The sequence below is a fragment of the Psammomys obesus genome, unplaced genomic scaffold (genome assembly GCF_907164565.1).
Source record: "Psammomys obesus unplaced genomic scaffold, mPsaObe1.curated_primary_1811, whole genome shotgun sequence".
Classification (NCBI taxonomy): domain Eukaryota; kingdom Metazoa; phylum Chordata; class Mammalia; order Rodentia; family Muridae; genus Psammomys; species Psammomys obesus.
This window is the reverse complement of record NW_026590412.1, coordinates 895,270-918,162: the sequence shown is the minus strand read 5'-3', so window position 1 is coordinate 918,162 and position 22,893 is coordinate 895,270. Positions and strand designations below refer to the sequence as shown.

Here is a 22,893-nt window from a genome sequence, read left to right as displayed (position 1 = left end):
TTTTTTTTTTTTTTTTTTTTTTTTTTTTTTTACTTTCTTTTTTTTTTATTTTTATTTTTATTTTTTTCTTTTTAGTTACATTTTGTTAACTCCGTGTCCCAGCTGTATCCCGCTCCCTCATTCCCTCCCCAACCCCACACTCCCTCCCTGGTCTCCTCCCTGCCCCTTTCCAAGTCCCCTGATAGGGGAGGACCTCCTCCCCTTTCATCTGTCCCTGTTTTATCAGGTATCTTCAGGGCTGGCTGCAAAGTCCTCCTCTGTGGCCTAACAGACTGCTCCTCCCCTGGGGGGAGGTGTCAAACAGCCTGCCCTTGAGATCCTGTTAGAAATAGTCCGTGTCCCCCTTACTTTGGAAAACTACTTGGTTACTGAGCTACCACAGGCCCCATCCGAGCAGAAGTTCTAGGTTATATCCATAGATGGTCCTTGGTTGAGTTTCAGTCTTAGAAAAGACCCTGTGCCCAGATATATTTGGTCCTTGTAGAGCTCCTATCCTTTCCATATCATACTAACTTCCCTTCTTTCATATGATTCCCTGCACTCTGCCGAGGGTTTGGTTATGAGTCTTAGTGTCTGCTTTGAAACACTGCTAGGTAGAGTCTTTCAGATGCCTTTTGTGGTAGACTCCTGTCATAAGTTCAAGGCACATCCCATTTGTCTTTCTAAATGAGGATTAATCACCTTCGCCTGTGTCCACTTTCTTGATTATCTTCTTCAGGTGTGTAGATTTCATTATGTTTATCATGTCTTGTAGGTCTATATAAGCGAGTATATACCAAGTTTGTCTTTCTCCTTCTGGGATACTTCACTCAGAATGATCTTTTCTAGATCCCACCACTTGCCTGCAAATTTCATGATTTCCTCCTTTTTGATTGCTGAGTAGTATTCCATTGTGTAAAAATACCACAATTTCTGTATCCATTCCTCCGTTGATGGACATCTGGGTTGTTTCCAAGTTCTGGCTATTACAAATAAAGCTGCTACGAACATGGTTGAACAAATGTCCTTGTTGTGTACTTGAGCAAATTTTGGGTATATACCTAGGAGTGGTATAGCTGGGTCTTGAGGTAGCACTACTCCTAGTTGTCTGAGAAAGCGCCAGATTGACTTCCAGAGTGGTTGAACCAGTTTACATTCCCACCAGCAATGGAGGAGGGTTCCCTTTTCTCCACAACCTCTCCAGCATGTGCTATCACTTGAGTTTTTCATCTTGGCCATTCTGATGGGTGTAAGGTGAAATCTCAGGGTCGTTTTGATTTGCATTTCCCTAATGGCTAATGAGGTTGAGCATTTCTTTAAGTGTTTCTCTGCCATTCGATGTTCCTCTTTCGAGAATTCTCTGTTTAGCTCTGTTCCCCATTTTTTAAGTGGATTACTTGGTTTGTTGCTTTTCTGCTTCTTTAGTTCTTTATATATACTTGATATTAGCCCTCTGTCAGATAAAGGGTTGGTGAAGATTCTTTCCCAATCTGTAGGCTGTCTATTTGTTTTGATGACAGTGTCTTTTGCTTTACAGAAGCTTTTCAGTTTCATGAGGTCCCATTTATTGATTGTTGCTCTTAGAGCCTGTGCTGTTGGTGTTCTGTTCAGGAAGTTGTCTCCTGTGCCAATGAGTTCTAGGCTGTTTCCCACTTTTTTTTCCAGCTGATTTAGAGTATCTGGTTTTATGTTGAGGTCCTTGATCCACTTGGACTTTAGTTTTGTGCAGGGTGATAAATATGGGTCTATTTTCATTTTTCTGCATGTAGACATCCAGTTGGTCCAGCACCATTTGTTGAAGATGCTGTCTTTTTTCCATTGAATGGATTTGGCTTCTTTGTCAAATATTGAGTATTCATAGGTGTGTGGGTTTATTTCTGGGTCTTCTATGCGATTCCATTGATCCTCCTTTCTGTTTCTATGCCAATACCATGCAGTTTTTATTACTGTTGCCCTGTAGTACAGCTTGAGATCGGGAATGGAGATACCTCCAGATGATCTGTTGTTGTACAGAATTGTTTTGGAGATTCTGGGTTTTTTGTTTCTCCATATGAAGCTGAGAATCTTTTTTTCAAGGTCTGTAAAGAATTGAGTTGGTATTTTGATGGGAATTGCATTGAATCTGTAAATTGCTTTTGGCAGGATGGCCATTTTCACAATGTTAATCCTACCAATCCATGAGCACGGGAGATCTTTCCATCTTCTGAGATCTTCTTCAATTTCTTTCTTCAAAGACTTGAAGTTTTTCTCAAACAGGTCTTTCACTTGCTTGGTTAGAGTCACACCAAGGTACTTTATGTTATTAGTGGCTATTGTGAAGTGTGTTGTTTCCCTAATTTCTTTCTCGGCCTTTTTGTCTTTGGTATACAAGAGGGCTTCTGATTTTTTTGAGTTGATTTTGTATCCTGCCACTTTGCTGAAGGTGTTTATCAGCTGAAGAAGTTCTCTGGTTGAATCTTTGGGTTCACTCATGTATACTATCATATCATCTGCAAATAGTGACACTTTGACCTCTTCCTTTCCGATTTGTATCCCCTTGATCTCCTTTAGTTGTCTTATTGCTCTGGCTAGGACTTCAAGTACAATGTTAAAGAGATATGGAGAGAGTGGGCAGCCTTGTCTTGTCCCTGATTTCAGTGGGATTGCTTTAAGTTTCTCTCCATTGAGTTTGATGTTGGCTATAGGCTTGCTGTATATTGCCTTTACTATCTTTAGGTATGTGCCTTGTATCCCTGATCTCTCCAAGACTTTAAACATAAATGGGTGTTGGACTTTGTCAAATGCTTTTTCAGCATCTAAGGAGATGATCATGTGGTTTTTCTCCTTCATTTTGTTTATGTGGTGGATTACATTGATGGATTTCCGTATGTTGAACCACCCTTGCATTCCTGGGATGAAGCCTACTTGGTCATGGTGGATGATATCTTTGATGTGTTCTTGGATTCGGTTTGCAAGTATTTTATTGAGTATTTTTGCATCAATGTTCATAAGAGAGATAGGTCTGAAGTTCTCTTTTTTGGTTGGATCTTTGTGTGGTTTAGGTATCAAAATGACTGTGGCTTCATAGAATGAGTTTGGTAGTGTTCCTTCTGTTTCTATTTTATGGAATAGTTTGAGGAGAATTGGTGTTAGTACTTCTTTGAAGGTCTTGTAGAATTCTGCGCTGAAGCCATCTGGTCCAGGGCTTTTTTTGGAGGGGAGACTGTTAATGACTGCTTCAATTTCCTTGGGAGATATAGGACTATTCAGTCTTTCTACCTGATCTTGACTTAATTTTGGTAGATGGAATCTGTCAAGAAAGTTATCCATTTCATTTAGATTTTCAAATTTTGTGCCATATAGGCTTTTGTAGTATGACCTAATAATCGTTTGGATTTCCTCAGTGTCTGTAGTTATGTCCCCATTTTCCTGTCTGATTTTGCTGATTTGTATGGTTTCTCTCTGCTTTTTAGTTAGTTTGGCTAACGGTTTGTCTATCTTGTTGATTTTCTCAAAGAACCAGCTTTTTGTTTCATTGATTCTTTGGATAATTTTATTTGTTTCTAATTGATTGATTTCTGCCCTTAGTTTGATTATTTCCAGCCGTCTGCTCCTCTTGGGTGTATCTGCTTCTTTTTTTTCTAGGTTTTTCAGTTGGGCCATTAAGTTGTTTGTATGTGATGTTACGGATTTCTTCTTGTAGGCACTTAGTGCTATAAATTTTCCTCTGAGTACTGCTTTCAATGTGTCCCATAAATTTGGGTATGTTGTGCCTTCATTTTCATTGAATTCTAGAAAGTCTTTAATTTCTTTCTTTATTTCTTCCTTGACCCAGCTGTCATTGAGTAGTAAGTTGTTCAGTTTCCATGTGCGTGTCGGCTTTTTGTTGTTTCTGTTGTTGTTGATGTCCAGCTTTAGTCCATGGTGGTCAGATAGTATACAAGGGATTATTTCAATCCTTTTGTATCTGTTGAGGCTTGCTTTGTGACCAACTATATGGTCTATTTTGGAGAAGGTTCCGTGTGGTGCTGAAAAGAAGGTGTACTCTTTTGAGTTTGGGTGAAAAGATCTGTAGACATCTATTAGGTCCATTTGATTTAGGGATTCTGTGAGTGCTTTTATTTCCCTATTTGGTGTCTGTCTGGTTGATCTGTCCCTTGATGAGAGTGGGGTGTTGAAGTCTCCCACTATTAAGGTATTAGGATCAATGTATGATTTAAGCTTTAATATTGTTTCATTTACGAATGTAGGTGCTCTTGTATTTGGGGCATAGATATTCAAAATTGTGCTGTCCTCTTGTTGGATTTTTCCTTTGATGAGAATATAGTGGCCCTCCTTATCTTTTTTGATTAACTTGGGTTGAAAGTCTATTTTATTAGATATTAGGATGGCTACTCCCGCTTGTTTTCTGGAACCATTTGCTTGAAAAACATTTTTCCAGCCCTTTACTCTGAGGTAGTGTTTATCTTTGTTGCATAGGTGTGTTTCTTGGATGCAACAGAATGTTGGGTCCTGTTTCCGTAACCATTCTGTTAGCCTGTGTCTTTTTATTGGTGAGTTGAGTCCATTAATATTGATAGATAATATTGACCAATGCATGTTAGTTCCTTTTGTAATGGAGTCGATGATCTTACCTTGCTTCATTGCTTGTTTTCTTTTCATTTTTGTTGGGATGTTATCTGTATGCCCTGTTTTCTTGGGTGAATTCGTTTTCGTTGGATTGGAGTTTTCCTTCTAGTATCTTCTGTAGGGTTGGTTTGCTGTATAGATATTGCGTAAATTTAGTTTTGTCATGGAATATTTTGTTTTCTCCATCTATGTTGATTGAAAGCTTTGCAGGGTATAGTAGTCTCGGTTGACATTTGTGATCTCTTAGAGTCTCCATGATGCTTGCCCAGGCCCTTCTGGCTTTCATAGTTTCTGATGAGAAGTCTGGTGTGATTCTGATAGGTCTACCTTCATATGTTACTTGGCCTTTTTCCCTTGCTGCTTTTAATATCTTTTCTTTGTTCTGTAGATTTAGTGTTTTGACTATGATGTGACGTGATGTGTTTCTTTTCTGGTCTAGTCTATTTGGTGTTCTGTAGGCCTCTTGTATATTTATGGACATCTCTTTCTTTAAGTTGGGAAAATTTTCTTCTATGATTTTTTTGAAAATATTTTCTGGACCTTGGAGCCTGGAGTCTTCTTTTTCATCAATTCCTATTATTCTTAGATTTTGTCTTTTCATAGCATCCTTGATTTCTTGGATATTTTGTGATTGGAATTTTTCTGATTTTACTTTTTCTTTGAGAGAAGTATCAATTTCTGCAAGTGTGTCTTCAGCTCCAGAGATTCTCTCTTCCATCTCTTGTATTCTGTTGGTGATGCTTACTTTTGTGGTTCCTGATCTTTTCTCCAAGTTCTCCAGCTCAAGAGTTTTCTCATTTTGTGTTTTCTTTATTGATTCTAATTCTGTTTTCATGCCTTGCACCATTTCTTTTATGTGTTTGAATTTGGATTCCTGTCTCTCTACGATGGACTCTATTTCTTTGTTCATTTCCTTTTTGTATGCCACTAATTTTTTCTCTACTTGTGCCTCTATTTGTTTGGCTATGTTTGCCTGTGTTTCTTTAAGGGTTTTGTCTATTTCTTCTTTCTTTACCTCCAATTGACTGGCCAACTCTTTGAAAGATTTGTTCATTTCCTCCTTATAAGCCTCAAATAATTGAGCAAGCATGGCTTTAAGGTCATTTTCCTGTGCTTCTGATGAATTGGAGTATCCATCGATTTTGGGGTTTGCTGGTGAAGTCATGATGTCCTGATTTATGTTGGAAGTGTTCTTTCGCCTACCCCTGGCCATTGGCTTGTCTGAGACCTTCCCTGTTTGTTTTTGGATTCTGCCGATCAGACTGGTACTGTCTCTCTCTCGAGTCTGGAGAATTCTTCAGGAAGTTGAGAGAGGTCCCGTGTCCTTAGCGTATGCTGAGGACTAGCTGTACCTGTGGGAGGAAAGTACGCAGGCGCAAACAGAGGCAAATGCAAGCGTGCGTGCGTGTGTGTGTATATGTGTGTGTGTGTGTAAGTGGGTGTGGGCGTGTGTCTCGAGGGACAGAGTGATGGCTAATGTTGAACCCTTGAGTGTGTGGGAGGGGCTCTGCAATGTATATGTCGCAGGCGCTAGTGATGATCGCAGCGCAATTTCTGGCATTAACTGCCTTAACTCCTCAATTAGACCCACAGAGCAGGAACTTCAATGTTCCAAGTGCCCCTCTGTTTCCCAAAGTGGGTATATGGGTGGGAGGGGGTTCGATGCCTGGCTTCTGTTTTAGCAGAACCCAGGATCAGTGGAGCTGCAGATTCTCAAGGGTGCACTCACTTACAGGCAGGACACTTGGCAGAGATCGGCGTATCTGGGCTCTCTGCTCTCTGGTTTGGCCCTGCTTCTTTGATGTGCTCCGCCAGTTCCGTGCTGCTGTCACTGCCAGGTTATGAGGTCTTGCTGCAGCTGGAGATTTCAGGGTGGTCACGTCAGTGGGAATCGGGGTAATCAGCCTTTCTGTTCTCTGGTTTGGCCCTGGTTAGTCTTAAACTGGAGGGCTGATGTGCCCCGCCAGCTCAATGCTGCTCCGCCGCCAGGTTAGAAAGTCCCGCTGTAACTGGAGACTGGGTTGCTAGTCCAGATGCTTTCTGGGAAGTCCTGGGGTCTCTTTACTGTGCTCTCCAAGCTTCGGAGGCCCAGCGCCTGGTGTGTCTAGCTTGTATGGCGTTTTTGTCTGGTTTTGGTGATTATATAGCGAATTCTCTGTCACTGTGGGATTGGGCGGGCCGTACCTACAGTGATGGCGCTCCTGCGGAGCTAGTATGGCGTCTAGCAGACTCGGGCCCTGGGCGGATGGTGCAGCCGCCGCGAGTGAATCTGGGACTCCGAGACACAGTACTGCTGGCCTTTGCCGATAAAGGGCTTGGGGCTCCGCCTCAGTGGCTGCAGGCCCCAGGCAGTTAGGTCTGCGCTGAGAAAGGCAAGTCGGCTGTGCCTGTGCCGAGGAGGAGGGAGGTCTGGGGGAGGGGAGTGCTGAGAGATCAAAGGATCGTTTCTCACCTTCCCCAATCAAGTCCGTGGGTGACCCGAGACCAAGGTTTTCACCTCCTGCGATGTTCCCTGTTGTTTAGAAAGTCTCTCCGTTGTTTCCCTGGCTTCAGAAGTTCTTCCACACATCAGCTCAGAACTTTATCTCCTCCACAGCTCGGAAACTGTGTGTGCTAGTCGCCATCTTGGCTCCGCCCCCCCTCGAGTCTTCAATTTCTTTCTTCACAGACTTGAAGTTGTTTTCAAATACATCTTTCACTTTCTTGGTAGAGTCACACCAAGGTACTTTATGTTATTTGTGGCTATTGTGAAGGGTGTTGTTTCCCTAATTTCTTTCTCAGCCCATTTGTCCTTTGTATACAGGAGGGCTTCTGATTTTTTGAGTAAATTTTGTATCCAGCCATTTTGCTGAAGGTAAAGTGCTGGAGTTCTCTGGTAGAATTTTTGAGGTCATTTATGTATACCATCATATCATGTGCAAATAGTGATACTTTGACTTCTTCATTTCTGATTTGTATCCCCTTATCTCCTTTAGTTTTCTTATTGCTCTAGCTTGGATTTTAAGAAATATGTTGAAGAGATAAGGAGATAGTGGGCAGCCTTGCCTTGTCCCTGATTTCAGTGGTATTGATTTAAATTTCTCTTTGTTTACTTTGATGTTGGCTATAGTCTTGCTGTATATTGCCTTTACTATGTTTAGGTATATGTATTGTATCCCTGATCTCTCCAAGACTTTAAACATGAATGGGTGTTGGATTTTGTCAAATGCTTTTTTTGGCATCTGAGGAGATTATCATGTGTGTTTTGTTTTCTCCTTTGTTTATATGGTAGATTACATTGATGAATTTCTGTATATTGAACCACCCGTGTGTGCCTAGAATTAAGCCTACTTGGTCATAGTGGATGATAATCTTTAATGTGTTCTTGGATTTGGTTTGTGAATGTTTATTGAGTATTTTTACATCAATGTTCATAAAAGAAATAGGTATGAAGTTCTCCTTTTTTGTTGAGTCTGTGTTTGGTTTAGATATTAAGGTGACTGTGGCCTCATAGAATGAAGTTAGTAGTGTTTCTCTATTTTGTGGAATAGTTTGAAGAGTGTTAGAGTTAGCTCTTCTTTGATGGACTGGTAGGATTCTGTGCTGAAATCTGGGCCCTGGGCTTTTTTTGGAAGGGATACTTTTAATGACTACTTCTATTTCCTTGGGGGATATAGGACTATTTGATCTATTTATCTGATCTTGATTTAATTTTGGTAAATGGAATCTATCATGAAAATTGTCCATTTCATTTAGACTTTCAAAGTTTGTGGCATATAGGCTTTTGAAGTAAGACCTAATGATTCTTTGAATTTCCTCAGTGATGTCATTATTTCCCCGTTTTCCTTTCTGATTTTGTTGATTTGGATATTTTCTCTCTGCCTTCTACGTAGTTTGACTAAGGATTTGTCTATTTTGTTAATTTTCTCAAAGAACCAGCTCTTGCTATCATTAACTCTTTGAATTGTTTTCTTTATTTCTAATTTATTGATTTCAGCCCTGAGTTTGATTATTTCCAACCATCTACTCCTCTTGGGCAGGTCTTTTTTTCACTAGGGCTTTCAGGTGTGCCTTTAAGTTGCTTGTATGAGATGTCTCAAACTTCTTTTTGAAGGCACTTAATACTATGAACTTTCCTCTTAGTACTGCTTTCTTTGTGTCCCATAAGTTTGAGTAAGTTGTGTCTTAACTTTCATTGAATTTTAGAAAGTCTCTAATTTCTTTTTTTTTTTTAATTTCTTCTCTGACCCAGCTATCATTAAGTAGAGAGTTCTTTAGTTTCCATGCATTTATAGGCTTTTTTTTTTTTTAATTTCTGATATCGTTGAGGTCTAGTTTTAGGCCATGCTGGTCTGATAGGATACAAGGGTTTATTTCAATCTTCTTGTGTATGTTGAAGCTTGTTTTGTGCCTGACTACATGGTCAAATTTGGAGAAGGTTCCACGAGCTGCTGAGAAGAAGGTATACTCTTGAGTTTGCATGAAAAGTTCTATAGACATCTATTAGGTCCATTTGACTTAGGACCTCTGTATGTGTCATTATTTCCATATTTAGCTTCTGCCTTGATTATCTGTCCCTTGGTGAGAGTGGAGTGTTAAAGTCTCCTACTATTAAGGTTTTTGGTTGATGTGTGATTTAAGCTTTAATAACGTTTCATTTACAATGCAAGTGCTCTTGTATTTGGGGCATAGATATTCAGGATTGTGATGTCCTCATGGTAGATTTTTCCTTTGACGAGAATGAAGTGTCCCTCTTCATCTTCTTCGATTAATTTTGTTTGAAAGTCTATTTTATTAGATATTATGATGGCTACTCCAGCTTGTTTTCTTGTTGTTTGCTTGGAAAACCTTTTTTTCAGTCCCTTACCCTAAGGTAGTGTCTATCTTTGTTGCAGAGATGTGTTTCTTGGATACAGCTGAATGTTGTATCCTGTTTCTGCAACCATTCTATTAGACTGTGTCTTTTTTTTTTGAGAGTTGAGTCCATTGATGTTGATATATAATCATGATTAATAAATATTAGTTCCTTTTGTTGTAGAGTTGGTGATAGTGTGTTTGTGTGCTTGTTTTCTCTTATGTTGTTTTTGTGGAGTTATCTATATCCTTTGTTTTCTTGGGTGTAGTTGATTTCTTTGGATAGGAGTTTTCCTTCTACTATCTTCTGCAGGGCTAGGTTGCTGTGTAGATATTAAGTTTAGTTTTGTCATGGAATATTTTGTTTTCTCCATCTATATTGTTTAAAATTTTTTGCAGAGTATAGAACTTTGGGTTGGCATCTGTGGTCTCTTAATGTCTGTGTGAGATCTTCCCAAGACCTTTTGGCTTTCATAGTTTCTGTTGAGAAGTCTGGTGTGATTCTGATAGATCTACCTTTATATGTTACTTGGCCTTTTCCCCTTGTTCCTTTTAATATTTTTTCTTTGTTCTGTAGATTTACTGTTTTGGCTATTATGTGACATGTGTTTTTTTTCAGGTCTTGTCAATTTGGTGTTCTGTAGGCCTCTTGTATATTTAAGGGCATCTCTTTAAGTTGGGAAAATTTTCTTCTATGATTTTCTTGAAAATATTTTCTGTACCTTGGAGCCTGGCATCTTCTTTTTTGTCTATTCCTACTATTCTTAGGTTTTGTCTTTTCATGGTGTCTTTGATTTCTTGGATGTTTTGTGTCCAGACCTTTTTTGATTTTTTGAGAGATGGTCTGATTTATTCAACTGTATCTTCAGCGCCTGAGATTCTCTCCTCCAGATTTTGTCTTCTGTTGGTGATGCTTACCTCTGTGGTTCCCAATATCTTCGTTAGGTTTTCCATCTCCAGGAATTTCTTGGTGTGTGTTTTCTTTATTGATTCTAATTCCATTTTCATATCTTACACCATATCCTTCATTTGTTTGTATTTGGATTCCTGTCTGTCCATGATGTCCTCGATTTTTCTTTCCTCTTTACAAGCCTCTGTATATGCCTCTATTTGTTTGACTATATTTGCCTGTGTTTCTTTGAGAGATTAAGATTAGTTCATTTCGTCTTTATGTGCCTCTAATAACTGGATAAGCATAGATTTAAGATCATTTTCCTGTGTTTCTGATGAATTAAAATATCTGTTGATATTTGGACTTGCTGGTGAAGCCATGACGTCCTGATTTTGGTTGGATGTGTTCTTATGCCTTCCTCTAGCCATATGATTTTCCGTAGCCTTAGCTGTTCATTTCTGGATGCTGTACTGCAGCCTCGGTCCTTCTGTTTCTGGAGTCTGCAGTATTCTTCAGGAAGATGAGAGAGGTCCACTGGTTTGAGAGTGGCTATTGGTATTTCAATCGTAGCTAAAAAGGAAGGTTGTAGGCGCATGTGCACAAGCATGGGAGTGTGCATGGAAGCATTCCTTGAAGGACTTGGCCACGTGCCTGGAAGGGTGAAGCGTGAATGCAGGTGGGGTATGCTGGCACATGCGCAGGAGCCCTGAATTTCTCAGTGTCCCAAAGGCCTATTGTACTGTTCTCCAGGCATTCAGATCTGTTGGGCTGCAACATCTTGGTTCCAGGAATTGTTTTCCTGGACTATACTGGGAGACCCATAGAACAGGGCTTAAATGTTGAGAACGGTGTCCCAGGGATACTGATGTTGTCCACAGTAGGGGTATGGGGTGGTAGGGATCTGATGTCTGACTGCTGGTGCAGAGGGACCCCAGGTCTTGGGGCTCTGCATGCACTCACTAGCAGCCATATTTGGAAAGCAGGGGTCCTACGGTTCCCCACTCACAGATTTGGGCCTGCAGGGTAGTTGGTAGGTTATGCTGTTTGGCTACTAGAGCAGGGAGACCCCATACCTGGAGCTAAGCACTCACTGGAGGGTAGCAGAAGGGGTCCACTTTTTGACCACTAGAGCAGAGAGTCCCCTCACCTGGGGCTAAGTACTCGCAGCCTGGGCAAGCGAAAATGCAGGGCCACAGTTCACCACTCCTAGACCCCAGAGACGTCCCTGGGAGGCCTGGAGTCAATCTGTCCCAGCTCACAGGTTGTCTCCTCTAGCTTGGGAAGCTTCAAAGTCTATACTGTGGTTTCAGCTTCCCGTCCACTTACCAGTTTCGGAGTTTCAGATCCTCTGCCTCTCAGATATGGTACACACTGGTCACCACCATCTTGGAGCCACCCACCACACCCCTACTTCCCATAGTTGCATCTTGAGGAAACACTATTCCTAACTATCTTAGAAAGGGTTAGATTGATTTCCAAAGTGGTTGTGCAAGTTTACACTCCCACACCATATCCTCTTCAGCATGTGCTGACACTTGACTCTTTGATCTTAGCTGTTCTGATGGGTGTAAGATGAAATCTCAGACTTGTTTTGATTTGGATCTCCCTGATGACTAAGGAGGTCAAGCATTTCTTTAAGTGTTTCTCTGCCATTTGATATTCTTCTATAGAGAATTCTCTGTTTGGTCTGTACCCCATTTTTTAGTTGGATTACTTGGTTTGTTGCTTTTTAACTTCTTCAGTTCTTTATATATTCTGAATATTAGCCCTCTGTCAGATATAGGGTTGGTGAAGATCTTTTCCCAGTCTGTAGACTGTCGTTTTGTTCCGTTGATAGTGTGCTTTGATTGTGACCTTCTTTTTTTTTTAATTTTATTTTTTTCTTATCAGTTACATTTTATTAACTCTGTATCCCAGCCGTGTCCCGATCCCTCATTCCCTCCCAGTCCCTCCCTCCCTCCCTCATCTCCACCGTGCCCCTTGCCAAGTCCACTGATAGGGGGGACCTCCTCCCCATTCATCTGATCCTGTTTTATCAGGTATCTTCAGGACTGGCTGCAAAGCTCTCCTCTGTGGCCTAACAGGACTGCTCCTCCCTTGGGGGGTGGGGAGGCCAAAGAGCCAGTCATTGAGTAGCCTGTGGTAGCTCAGTAACCAATTGGTTTCCCATAGTGAGGGGAACAAGGACTATTTCTAACAGGAACTCAATGATTGTGACCTTCTTAATAGAAAGAATTATCAGAGGAACACTGGGAGCACAAACCTTTTGAGCCTAAGGCCAGAGAGAATTAAGATGTAACAGAAATACGGGTTTTAGTTTTTGTGAAATCCTAAAGATCAACCCTAAGTTTCCGGTACTTGATATTGCCAGGTATAGGGAAGCATTTTTGAAAAAGTACTATATGACCAAATTTTTTTTTTTTTGTAAAGAGGAATAATCCTGAGAACAAAAGAATCATTTATATAAAATGAATCATAAAGGCTTTATAAATAGCCGTAGTCTTGCTCCTTTTTTACTATCCTTGAAACAACTTTGTTTTGCATTTTATCTGCCATTGATGAAGCATTAATATAAAACATACCTGTGTATTCCTGGAAGCAAATGTCAGATTGGAAAAGGCTCTCCATTTTGTCAGTCATTTAACTCTTCCATGGACAGTACTTGCAGAGAGGAAATTAATAGGGAAGACAATACGCTGAGTATGCTATCAAATATTTTTTTTTTTCATTTGGCTGGAATACAGCTTAATTATCCACTGTTTATGGGTAATGAACTAGAAAGGCCATCTATTCTGAACTCCGTGTCCTCATCATAGAGCATAAAAGTCAGTGTGTTTAGGACAAAGTAGAACATATATCTAGCTTCTGTGCAGTTACATTTTCCAGTAGTGTGGTTACTAATTAGCTTACTCAGTGGGTGAGGTAGGAAGTTATTTTTTGTTTTTGTGGCAGTTGTCATTTCAGTTTTGGTCATTTTGGGTGATGCTTGGAAAAAGAGCTTGATCTACTATCCTTTGTCTTGAACCCCCTCTTTCCTCAGAACATTTAAGTGGCTGCAAACAGAGTCCTCGGACACAACCCCGAGATGAGGATTATGAAGGAGCTCCGTGGAATTGTGATAGTTGTACCTTTCTCAACCACCCTGCACTGAATCGCTGTGAACAGTGTGAGATGCCACGGTACACTTGAGTTCAGAAGAATTGGCACCAGGTTGAAAGTGAAACTTTGAGCACTCACTGAAAGAAAAGGAAACCTTGGGGTTGTGTTCATCTGCCCAGCCTTTTTGTTTCTTGATTGCCCTGGGGGAGGAGGAGGAATGTCACTCTGGCCACTGGGCTTACAAAAGGGAAAATGGGGAGGTCTTTCTCTTTTCCTTTCTTAACTCATTACAGAGTGAGAGGTAGAAGGGGATACTTGAAACTGGGAAAGGATTCATTCCTGAAAGAATGTACACAAAGAACTTAAGGGCTCTTCTGTGGAATCCCAGTTGTTAAAGTTACTGCTGAATGGTTCTTACTTTTTAAAGGTGACATTTGAATTATGGTAGGACATGTTACAGTTTATGCAGACAAACTGTGAATTCCAGAGCAGACTTACATGGTCACAGCTCTCTGGAAACCAAGGCTTCCTGTGCCTCTTCCTGCTGCTTCCTGTGAAGAAATGGACAGGAAAAAGCACCCAGGATATGTTTTATTTTCCTTTTGCAAAATAATGAATTTATTTGTAATTGCTGCTTTTTTCGGGGATAATTTCAAACACATTCATATGCAAACAGGATACTTTAAAATGTGATTTGTAGTAGTCAGGAATTAGGCATATCATGCCCTTTGTGAGAAAAGTACAATCAGAGGTAGTAATATCTCTTTTGCTTGAACAGTGGTTCATCAAGCTACATTGACACTGGTAACTAAGACCTACTTATGCCACATAGATTATTGTATACTTTCTTAGGTTATTGATTTTAAAAGTAATTAAGTATGGTTTTACAAAATTACATTCTTATAAATCCGTGCTTTGCAGTAGCACAGTGAATGTATGCCAAATGCAAGTCCATTCCAAATCCCATTGGAAATCCTGAGCTCAGCTGTGGTTCTTAAGAAATGCTTGCAGTATATAAGGCCTCCCACTTCTGGTTTGTGATGAATACATGATGTTTACAGCACAGAAGATACTTTGTACCATAGTTCTAATTTAGCTGAAAAAGTCAATATGAGCTATTTATTTGCACATGTGTTAACCAGCCAATGAGAGGGAAATTGAAGTTGCATCTTTGGAAGAGCAAGATAAGACTACTCAATAAATATGGTTGGGCTGGGGATACAGCTCAGTGGAAGTTCAGTAGCCTAGCTTACACAAGGTGCTCTTAAGTAGGGAAAGAAAAAAAAATACCATCAAAAGAATGATGTATAGAGGGGGATGAATTTTTTTTTTAGTTGAACAGACAGATCATAACTGAAATCTGACAGTTCAGGGAATACTAAAGCACTACTTAAGAAATAGAATGCAGTGTGGATACACTGAAGAAGATAATATATCAAGCCTCTTGCTGTGATGTATCATGAGAAAATTAATAATAGTATATTTAAGTAGGTTCTCTGCCTTAAATTTCCTTCTTGGCTCAGAATTGAATTTTGGAATTTCTCCCCATTTTTGGTGAACATAGACAGCAATAAAGTTGGTAGGTTTTTACGTCCTGAAGGATTTTACCTGAGGTCATAAACTTAGGAATACCAGGTTTGTCCCCACCTCCTATATACACAGGCACTTTGTACTGTCACTCTGTCATTTAGCAGTAATGTCTGCAGACCTGGAAAAACAAGCTGCACTCAATAGCATTTTGAAACCAAAGGAATAACTCATTGTAGTTTTCTATTAGAATCATAATCTTACACATTGCATATAGCCTCCATATGTGGAGAATGCCCCAAAATACATCCATTTGTCTCATGAAGAGCATGATTATGTAATTACTGGTAAATATCTGTCACACAACTGTGGCAAAACTGTGAAAATAATAATGGTGGAAAAGCAGACAGGCTCAAAACTATGGACTTAGAAAGGTTGAAATGTTTGTGACACGGGTCTCTTGTCAGTCCCCAGTACCAGTCTAGCAGTCCTACTGTTCTTTAAGGTGCCCTTGCCTTTGTGTGATTTCTTGTCTCTCTTAGTGATAGAGCACTTCACTTGCTGTTACAAAACAAATCAGGGGGAACATACACCTTACTTGGTATATCTGCCTAAAAGATATACAAGTTTTCGTAGTAAAATGCTGAAATACCACCATGGTACTTGTCAGTTGAAAATAAAAGTAGCATGTGTGAAAAGTATGATGCTTTATTAAAACCATGTAGATGATACTAAAACTATTGCATGAATATACACCAAGGTCAATAAGCTGTTACCGTTTCAGTCCTTTGATGATAGTCAATCATTTCTTTCACCTGCCAGAAAAAATGAGGCAATGGTTGATTGGCTTGGTATGGAAGGTAGGTATGAGACATCAGAGGAACTTTAAGGAAGTTTTGTACAGTTAGGTTTTAGTTCACAAGTTTCATATGCCCACATAGGCTGTACTCAATTCCTAAAAGTAAACAAAACAGCTTGACACTGAAGTCCCATATATAGACTGTTCCTTAGCTATTACCAGTTTGAGTAAGAATTCATTGAACCTTCCAAGTGTTTTCATTTTTTCCCAGAATGTTCTCCTGGTCAGATTATTGTACATAAGCAAGTGGTTGCCATATAATGGTAGGATAGAACTTGGGTGATGCCTGCTGCTTAGGTGTCCATGCCCTTTGAATTAGTTGGTGCACTCTTATTTCATGTAAGAGGCTTGCTTTCTTAAAATACTACTTTGATGTATCTGGTAACACAGACCTCTCTCTACATTTTACATTTCACTGTTTCTGTAAAGCTGGATTCTTAGAAAGCATGTTTCCATGTGTTAAAAGAACATTACCCCCCCCCCTAAATTTTGGAGTTCTTAAAGTTTAAAGTGGAAATAGAGGAGCCACAAACTTCTAAGCATTTTTAAATGTTTTGGATTGATACTGATGTAGTTTGAGAGAAGATAGAGGCAGGGAATATTAAAGAAACAAAAGAAATAGATTGTACAAATATGTAGTTTTTAGAGAAGATTAATGATGGTGGAGGAAAGTATTGCTAATTTGTTTATTTCCCAGGAAGAAATGGGAAGTGTGATATGCAGTTTAATTTTTAAGGAGCTGGTCTCAATTTTAGTACTTTCTAAATATAAAAGAAATCAATGTTTCCTTAAATTTTGTCATTTGTCACAGTTATCTAGGGGTTCATATCCAACTCTGTAGCAACTCAATTTTTATATAGTCTTTTAAAAAGTAATTGTTTTATGTATTTCTGAGAGTATGAAGAGAAAGAATATGAGGCATAGAACTGTCTTTTAGAAATATCAGTGATGTATCCTGGAATGTGAAGATGTCCTTTCAAGATTACAAATTGAATTATTTTAATAATGTACCACTGTTAGACCTTGAATGACTCTGTGTTGCAGTATGTGTCTGTATATCTGTAGAGAAAGGGAAATGACAATTGAAATGTTACTTTAAAAACTTAGAATTGGGCACTGCCTGTGTTGTACCACTACTGTATCTTCTTTTGAAAGAATTGACAGTATTTCCCTGTTGTGAAAGTTAATTCTGATGATGTTTCAGAGTCACCAGATTTTTTTCTGTATTATTTTGCATCCCCAAATATTTAGTACATGTAAAATTGTGCATGGCTTGGGCATTCCAAGATAACAGAATGATGAGTCAATTTTAGTTTCTAAAGCCATAAAAAGTTGCTTTGAGACTGAACAGTTCTGAGTTATTTATAACAACACCCGTTGTCCATGTTTCTTTCTCTATTGTAAAAGAATTGATCGGTTTCTTCATTAAGGCTGCAAGAAATTAATTAAATCTTGTATATACCATATCTCTTAGATTTTTGTGTATGCTGTGAAGGACATTATTTTGAGGAGAAATTGTACAAAGGCATATTAAAAGGCTATGCATGCACTGTACCTCCAAGCAGTACATATTCAGAAAGTCAAAGTTTCCTGCAAAATAAATTAATAAACTAAAAACATACTCTATATTCTGCATCTTTTTTGTAAACTAGTTCTGATTCTAAACACTCATGTTTCTGCATCACAAGAGCTAATTGACACATTTCCCATATTTTAGAACATATTAGAACATTAGGTTTGAAGTTAGTATTGTATTGGGTACCCATTAACCCTGACTTGAAAGTATGGTCAAAGCATGGATAAATGGATGCTATAGAAAGCTTGGAAAATGATAGAAAATCAAATGATTCGTTCCATTCACCATTATTTACAAAATAACGAGTGGTTTGCCTTTTTTTTTTTTTAAGTATAACTAGTTTTTCAAAGGTAAAACAATCACAGAGGCCCTAACACATTTGCCTGCTGGAGTCTTCTGAGCTTTCCCACCTACAGTAGAGAAATCACCACAGAGGGATTATAACTTTTCTTTGAACAAATAGGAATTTCTAATGTCTGATAAAAATTATAAACATAAACAGAACAATTCTGCAATGATACCCCACTTACTGGTCACCTGCCAAAATTATATATGAGCATTCTTTGCCTTTTTACATTACCCTTGGGTTATTTTGAAAGAATTCTCGGTGTTATCAGTTTATTTGTAAATAAACCAATCTAAGCACATTGTACTTATTGAATGCCCAAAGTTGAATTCCCCCAAATGTAAAAGACGTTTAAGCTTTCCTAAATTAAAATATAAGTAGAACACTTGAAATACATAGCTTTTAAATCTTTATACATATACATGAATTGGCATATTCTTCCTCTCCTTTACTGTTGTTGTAAGCCATTTTTTAACCAAAATGTGTTCATAAGGACACGAACCATTTTGTTCAACTATGTTACAGGCAATGCATAGGGGGAACATGGTATATCAGCCCTAAAGAAACTAAGGCAAATGAATTGTGAGTTCAAAACATCCTGGGCTATAATGAGATATGCGCTCCCCATGACAGTATGAAAATAATTTTCTCCCTCTCATTTTACACATCCCAAGTTGTCTTTTATTTTATTTACTATTAATTACACTTTATTCATTTTGTTTTTCCCCATAAGCCCCTCCCTCCTCCCCTCCCGATACCACCCTCCCTCCCCCTTCCTCATGCATGCCCCTCCCCAAGTCCACTGATAAGGGGAGGTCCTCTTCTTCTTCCTTCTGATCTTAGTCTATCAGATCACCTCAGGAGTGGCTTCATTGTCATCTTCTGTGGCCTGGTAAGGCTGCTCCTCCCTCAGGGGGAAATGATCAAAGAGCAGGCCAATGAGATTATGTCAGAGGTAGGAGGAAGGAGGGCCTTATGGGGGGGATACAAAGTGAATAAACTGCAATTAATAAAAATAAATAAATTAAAAAGAAAAAGAACTGATGAATGGGCATGGTGGCTCAGACTTGTTATCTCCAGAGAGGATCTTAAGTTTATTAACAGCCTGGTCTATAGAGTGAGACCCTGTATCAAAGAAACAAATATGACCGTAAATGGCTAGGCATGTTGGTACGCAGGTATGGTGTGGTAATACATGTCTAAAAGATATTAATAGCACATACAGTAAGATCATGGAGGATCATGCCTACAATGTCATAACTCAGAAGGCTGAGGCAAGACAAAGCTTTCAAGGCCAGCCTTGAACTTGGAAAACAAAACATACCTAATATTTACAGCTATTTCTAAATCCCAATCCCCAGTTCTGTTTTCATTTAAATCAATGGTAATAGTACAGAAGTGTGGTGTATAATTCAGGAAATAAAATATTTCGAGGTATTGAGGAAGAGGAGAAAACAGTATATTGCCCTATATTTTATCTGACAATGAATTAAATGGCCACACATGGCAAAAAGATTAGTTTCAAGATCATGGTTTCACTTTTTCCAAAATTCCACTGTCATAACTAATAAATATATTTTCAAGGTTGGAAATACGGATGAGTGCCCTCAGAGTATCATAAATGGCAAGAAGCCATTTATAAGGAGGGGATACATTGATGCTATTAGGTACCAGTGCCAGTAAAACCCCTGCTCAGTCCATCAGCGAAGTCCATGAAAAGCAGTTCTGGAGAGTCCACAGCAGGACTCTTGAAGAGCTCAACCCTGAGCAGCAAGCCAGTGAAATTATTTTAGAGCTGGGCAATAAGAAGTAGATTGCAGCATTTGCTTTCTGGCTCATTTGGCACCAGCACTCACTAAAAAAGAGAGGCACTTAGGAAAACTTTCCCAATTTGTTGAAGGGCATAAGGCACCAGGTCATTATAAGCTTTCACCATAAACAAAACTTGACTAGCCAGGTGAGCATTCCAAGGAGTGTTGCTTTAACTCTAATAAATTGTAAAAACACTCACTTTTGCTGCTTTTTGAAAGGCAAACAAACAAAAAAACTAGCACTTAGCAAAACAATGAACTTCCCAATTTTTCTAATGATCAAATAACTTCCAACCAAGAAAAGTAAAACTATCGAAGGGTAAAAACTACTTTCATTTTTGTTAGACATTAAAGAATTTGACCAGTATGACTGACATGGCGTTAATTATTTTTCTTTTATGAGACAGTGTCTAGTGTAGAACACACTGCCATTGAACTTATTTTTTAGTCAAAGATGACCTTGAACATTTCATTCTCTTAATATAGACTCCCTCGTGGTGCAATTATAGGAGTTCATTCCATGTCATTTATGCACTCCTGGGTATGGAACCCAGAACATATTTCATGCTAGGCAAACACTGCCACTTAACTGCATTCCTAACACTTCCAAAACTGTTAGTCAACAAATGGGGAAGAATAAGGAACAAACTTTCTAAAAATAGGGTCTTAATTTCAAACAATTTGAATGAATACTATATTTCTTAAAAAGGAAAAGTCAGATCAGGAAAGGTAGCATTAAAATAAAAATAAAAGTGATTTTGTTTTTTAAGAACTTATACAATGGAGTTAGAAAAGAAGCCAACCATTGTAAAAACCAGATAAACTGGATAAAGAGATAAAGAGATGACATAAGAGAAACAAAATTGTAGGACTGAGGAGATTTCTCAGTGGGTAACCTGGAACCTTAGTTTGGATGTCCAGAAACTTTGTGAAAAACCTGGTATGGCAGCATGCAACCGTTACCCCATTTCTAGGGGACAGGAACAGGTAAATGCCAGGGGACTTACTAGCCAGACAGTCTAACTGAAATTGCTACCAGGTACTGCAAGAAACCTTGTCTCAAAAGATAAGCTAGAGAGCAATTAAATAAAGCATCTTGACATCAACCACTGTCCTTCACTTGCACCCACGTGCAATACACACACAAACATACATGCTATGAATTCTATGTGCAGGAAATAAAATAACGAATACCTGAAGGAACAGAGCAACATACAATAGAGAAACACAAATATACAGCTATCTCTCAAAGAACAAAGTCTCCATCATGAAAAAAACATATATGACAGTGCTCTGATAATATAATGGAGCAGCTAAAAAATTGCTTTTGCTTTATGATGTGATAGGCATTATCATAGCACAATACATTTTTTTCACGTGTGTTGATAATGTAAACAAATCTGTAGGGCTACTCCTATAAGTATAATATAGCACATGCAGTTATTTACAGTTAATACTTGATAATAAAGTCCTGTGTTACTGATCCATTATTTACTAAGCTGTACTTTGAATCATTTTTGCAAGTGCTCTCACTTATGAAAATGTTTCTAAAGTAGCATTCTGTATTATGCCTTCAGTGCTTTCATTCATAACATCTAATGCAGCCGGGCATGGTAGTGCACACTTGTAATCCCAGAACTCAGGGAGACAAAGGCAGGTGGATTCAGCCTGGTTTACAAAGTGAGTCGAGGACAGCCAGTGCTACACAGACAAACACTGTCTCAAACAACCAAAACCAAAACCAAACCAACCAAAGAAACAAAAATAACAAAAAAAATTAAAAAGTAGGCTAAATCATGAATATTATGAACATTGTTGGTTATTAATCTTTGTGTAATGGACCCTTATATTTCACAACAACTATCTTTTTTTTTTCATTTGGAGAACAATTTTATTAAAAATTTTACTTCACTCAATATTGTCACATAGTGAAGCCTCAACATTATAGGGCAAATGAATGACTATTAATACTGCTATTGCTATACTAAAATTCTTCCAGGACCTTGAAACTTCGTTGAATCATTCATGGTTCACCAAGCACTTTCCAGTTCATTAAACACATAAACTCAAAGCACACGGGGACTTGTCATGCTTCACAAAGTCTTCTATTGTCAGTACCTAGAACATCGATGCTCCCAAGTGAATATGTATTATATGTATGGATGGGTGGTTCTGTCATGCACACTTCCTTCAGATTCTCCTATGCTTCTGTAAAGGTGACCTGAAAAAGACTTTTAAATTTTTTCTTGCAAACATAAATGCTCACATTTGCTCCAAATTATATAAAAAGTTCAATGTAAAGTCTGGTCTTTTTCCAGGACCCAGTGAGTATCCTTGAATCACAGGAAAGCCATCTTGGCATATATATCCTTCAATTTTTTTTTCTTTTGTTTAATTTAATTTTTATTTTTATATTAATTACAGTTTATTTACTTTGTATCCCAGCTGTAGCCCCCTCCCAATCCCACCCTTCCACAACAACTATCTTAGAGGATTTTTTTTCAGATTATATTTCCATCATTTTCCCCTTCTGTTTCCTGCCTCAAAACTCCCCCAGATAATTCTCCTTGTTCTCCAGATTCCTGGCCTCTTTTATTTTCATTAATTATCATTACATACGTGTGTGTGTGTGTGCGTGTGTGTGTGTGTACGTGTGCGTGTGAACCAATATATTGTTGCTGTATGTATGTTTGCAGGGAGCAACTATTTTCAGATGTCCGTTGCTTACCAAAAGCAATCAAGAACACCTCAATTTCTTAAACAGAATAATGTAAGCCACAATTTTTTCAGAGTGTAAGGCAATGAATGTGAAAATTAATAAAAATAAATAAAAAATAAATAAGACACCACCACTAAAAATCTTAAGAATTCAGAGTAAAACAAAATGTCATTACTTTCAGGGAAATCTACAAAGAAGACTTTAACAAAGACAGCATCTCAAAGTACAAAGAGAAACTTCTACTGTCGGACATAACAAGAACACCATGTCATAGAGTTAGTCGGGGATTGCAAAAGTTGCATTCTTTCTAGATACATATAAACTCTCCACATAGGTAACAGAACAAGTTGCACAAATAAATAACTCAGAATTCAAGGTAATTTCTCTTGAGATAGATACATTCCTAGTGCAAGATGTCTCTTTGCAAGTTGTGAAATGACAATGGGGAAAAGCACAGCTCAATTGTATGTTGAGCAAAAACTATATAATGTGACCAGAGTAAAGAATCTTCATAGTAAATGGATAGAACTAGAAAAGATCATCCTGAGTGAGGTAACCCAAACTCAGAAAGACACACATGGTATGTACTCACTTATAAGTGGATATTAACCATAAAGTACAGGATAACCATGCCACAATCCACA

At 38.6% G+C, this 22,893-nt stretch overlaps 1 protein-coding gene across 4 annotated transcripts in view; it reads left to right on the top strand.

Annotated features, from left to right (window-relative positions):
• Nucleotides 1-17,413, top strand: part of Tab3 (TGF-beta activated kinase 1 (MAP3K7) binding protein 3) — a 94,589-nt gene extending 77,176 nt beyond the window's left edge. For all 4 annotated transcript variants that reach the window (XM_055607331.1, XM_055607328.1, XM_055607329.1 and 1 more), the window contains one exon: nucleotides 13,353-17,413. In XM_055607331.1, coding sequence (XP_055463306.1) covers nucleotides 13,353-13,501 — 149 coding nt within the window. In that variant the 3' untranslated portion in view covers nucleotides 13,502-17,413. The remainder of the gene's footprint in view (nucleotides 1-13,352) is intronic.
• The last annotated feature ends 5,480 nt before the right edge of the window (nucleotides 17,414-22,893 follow it).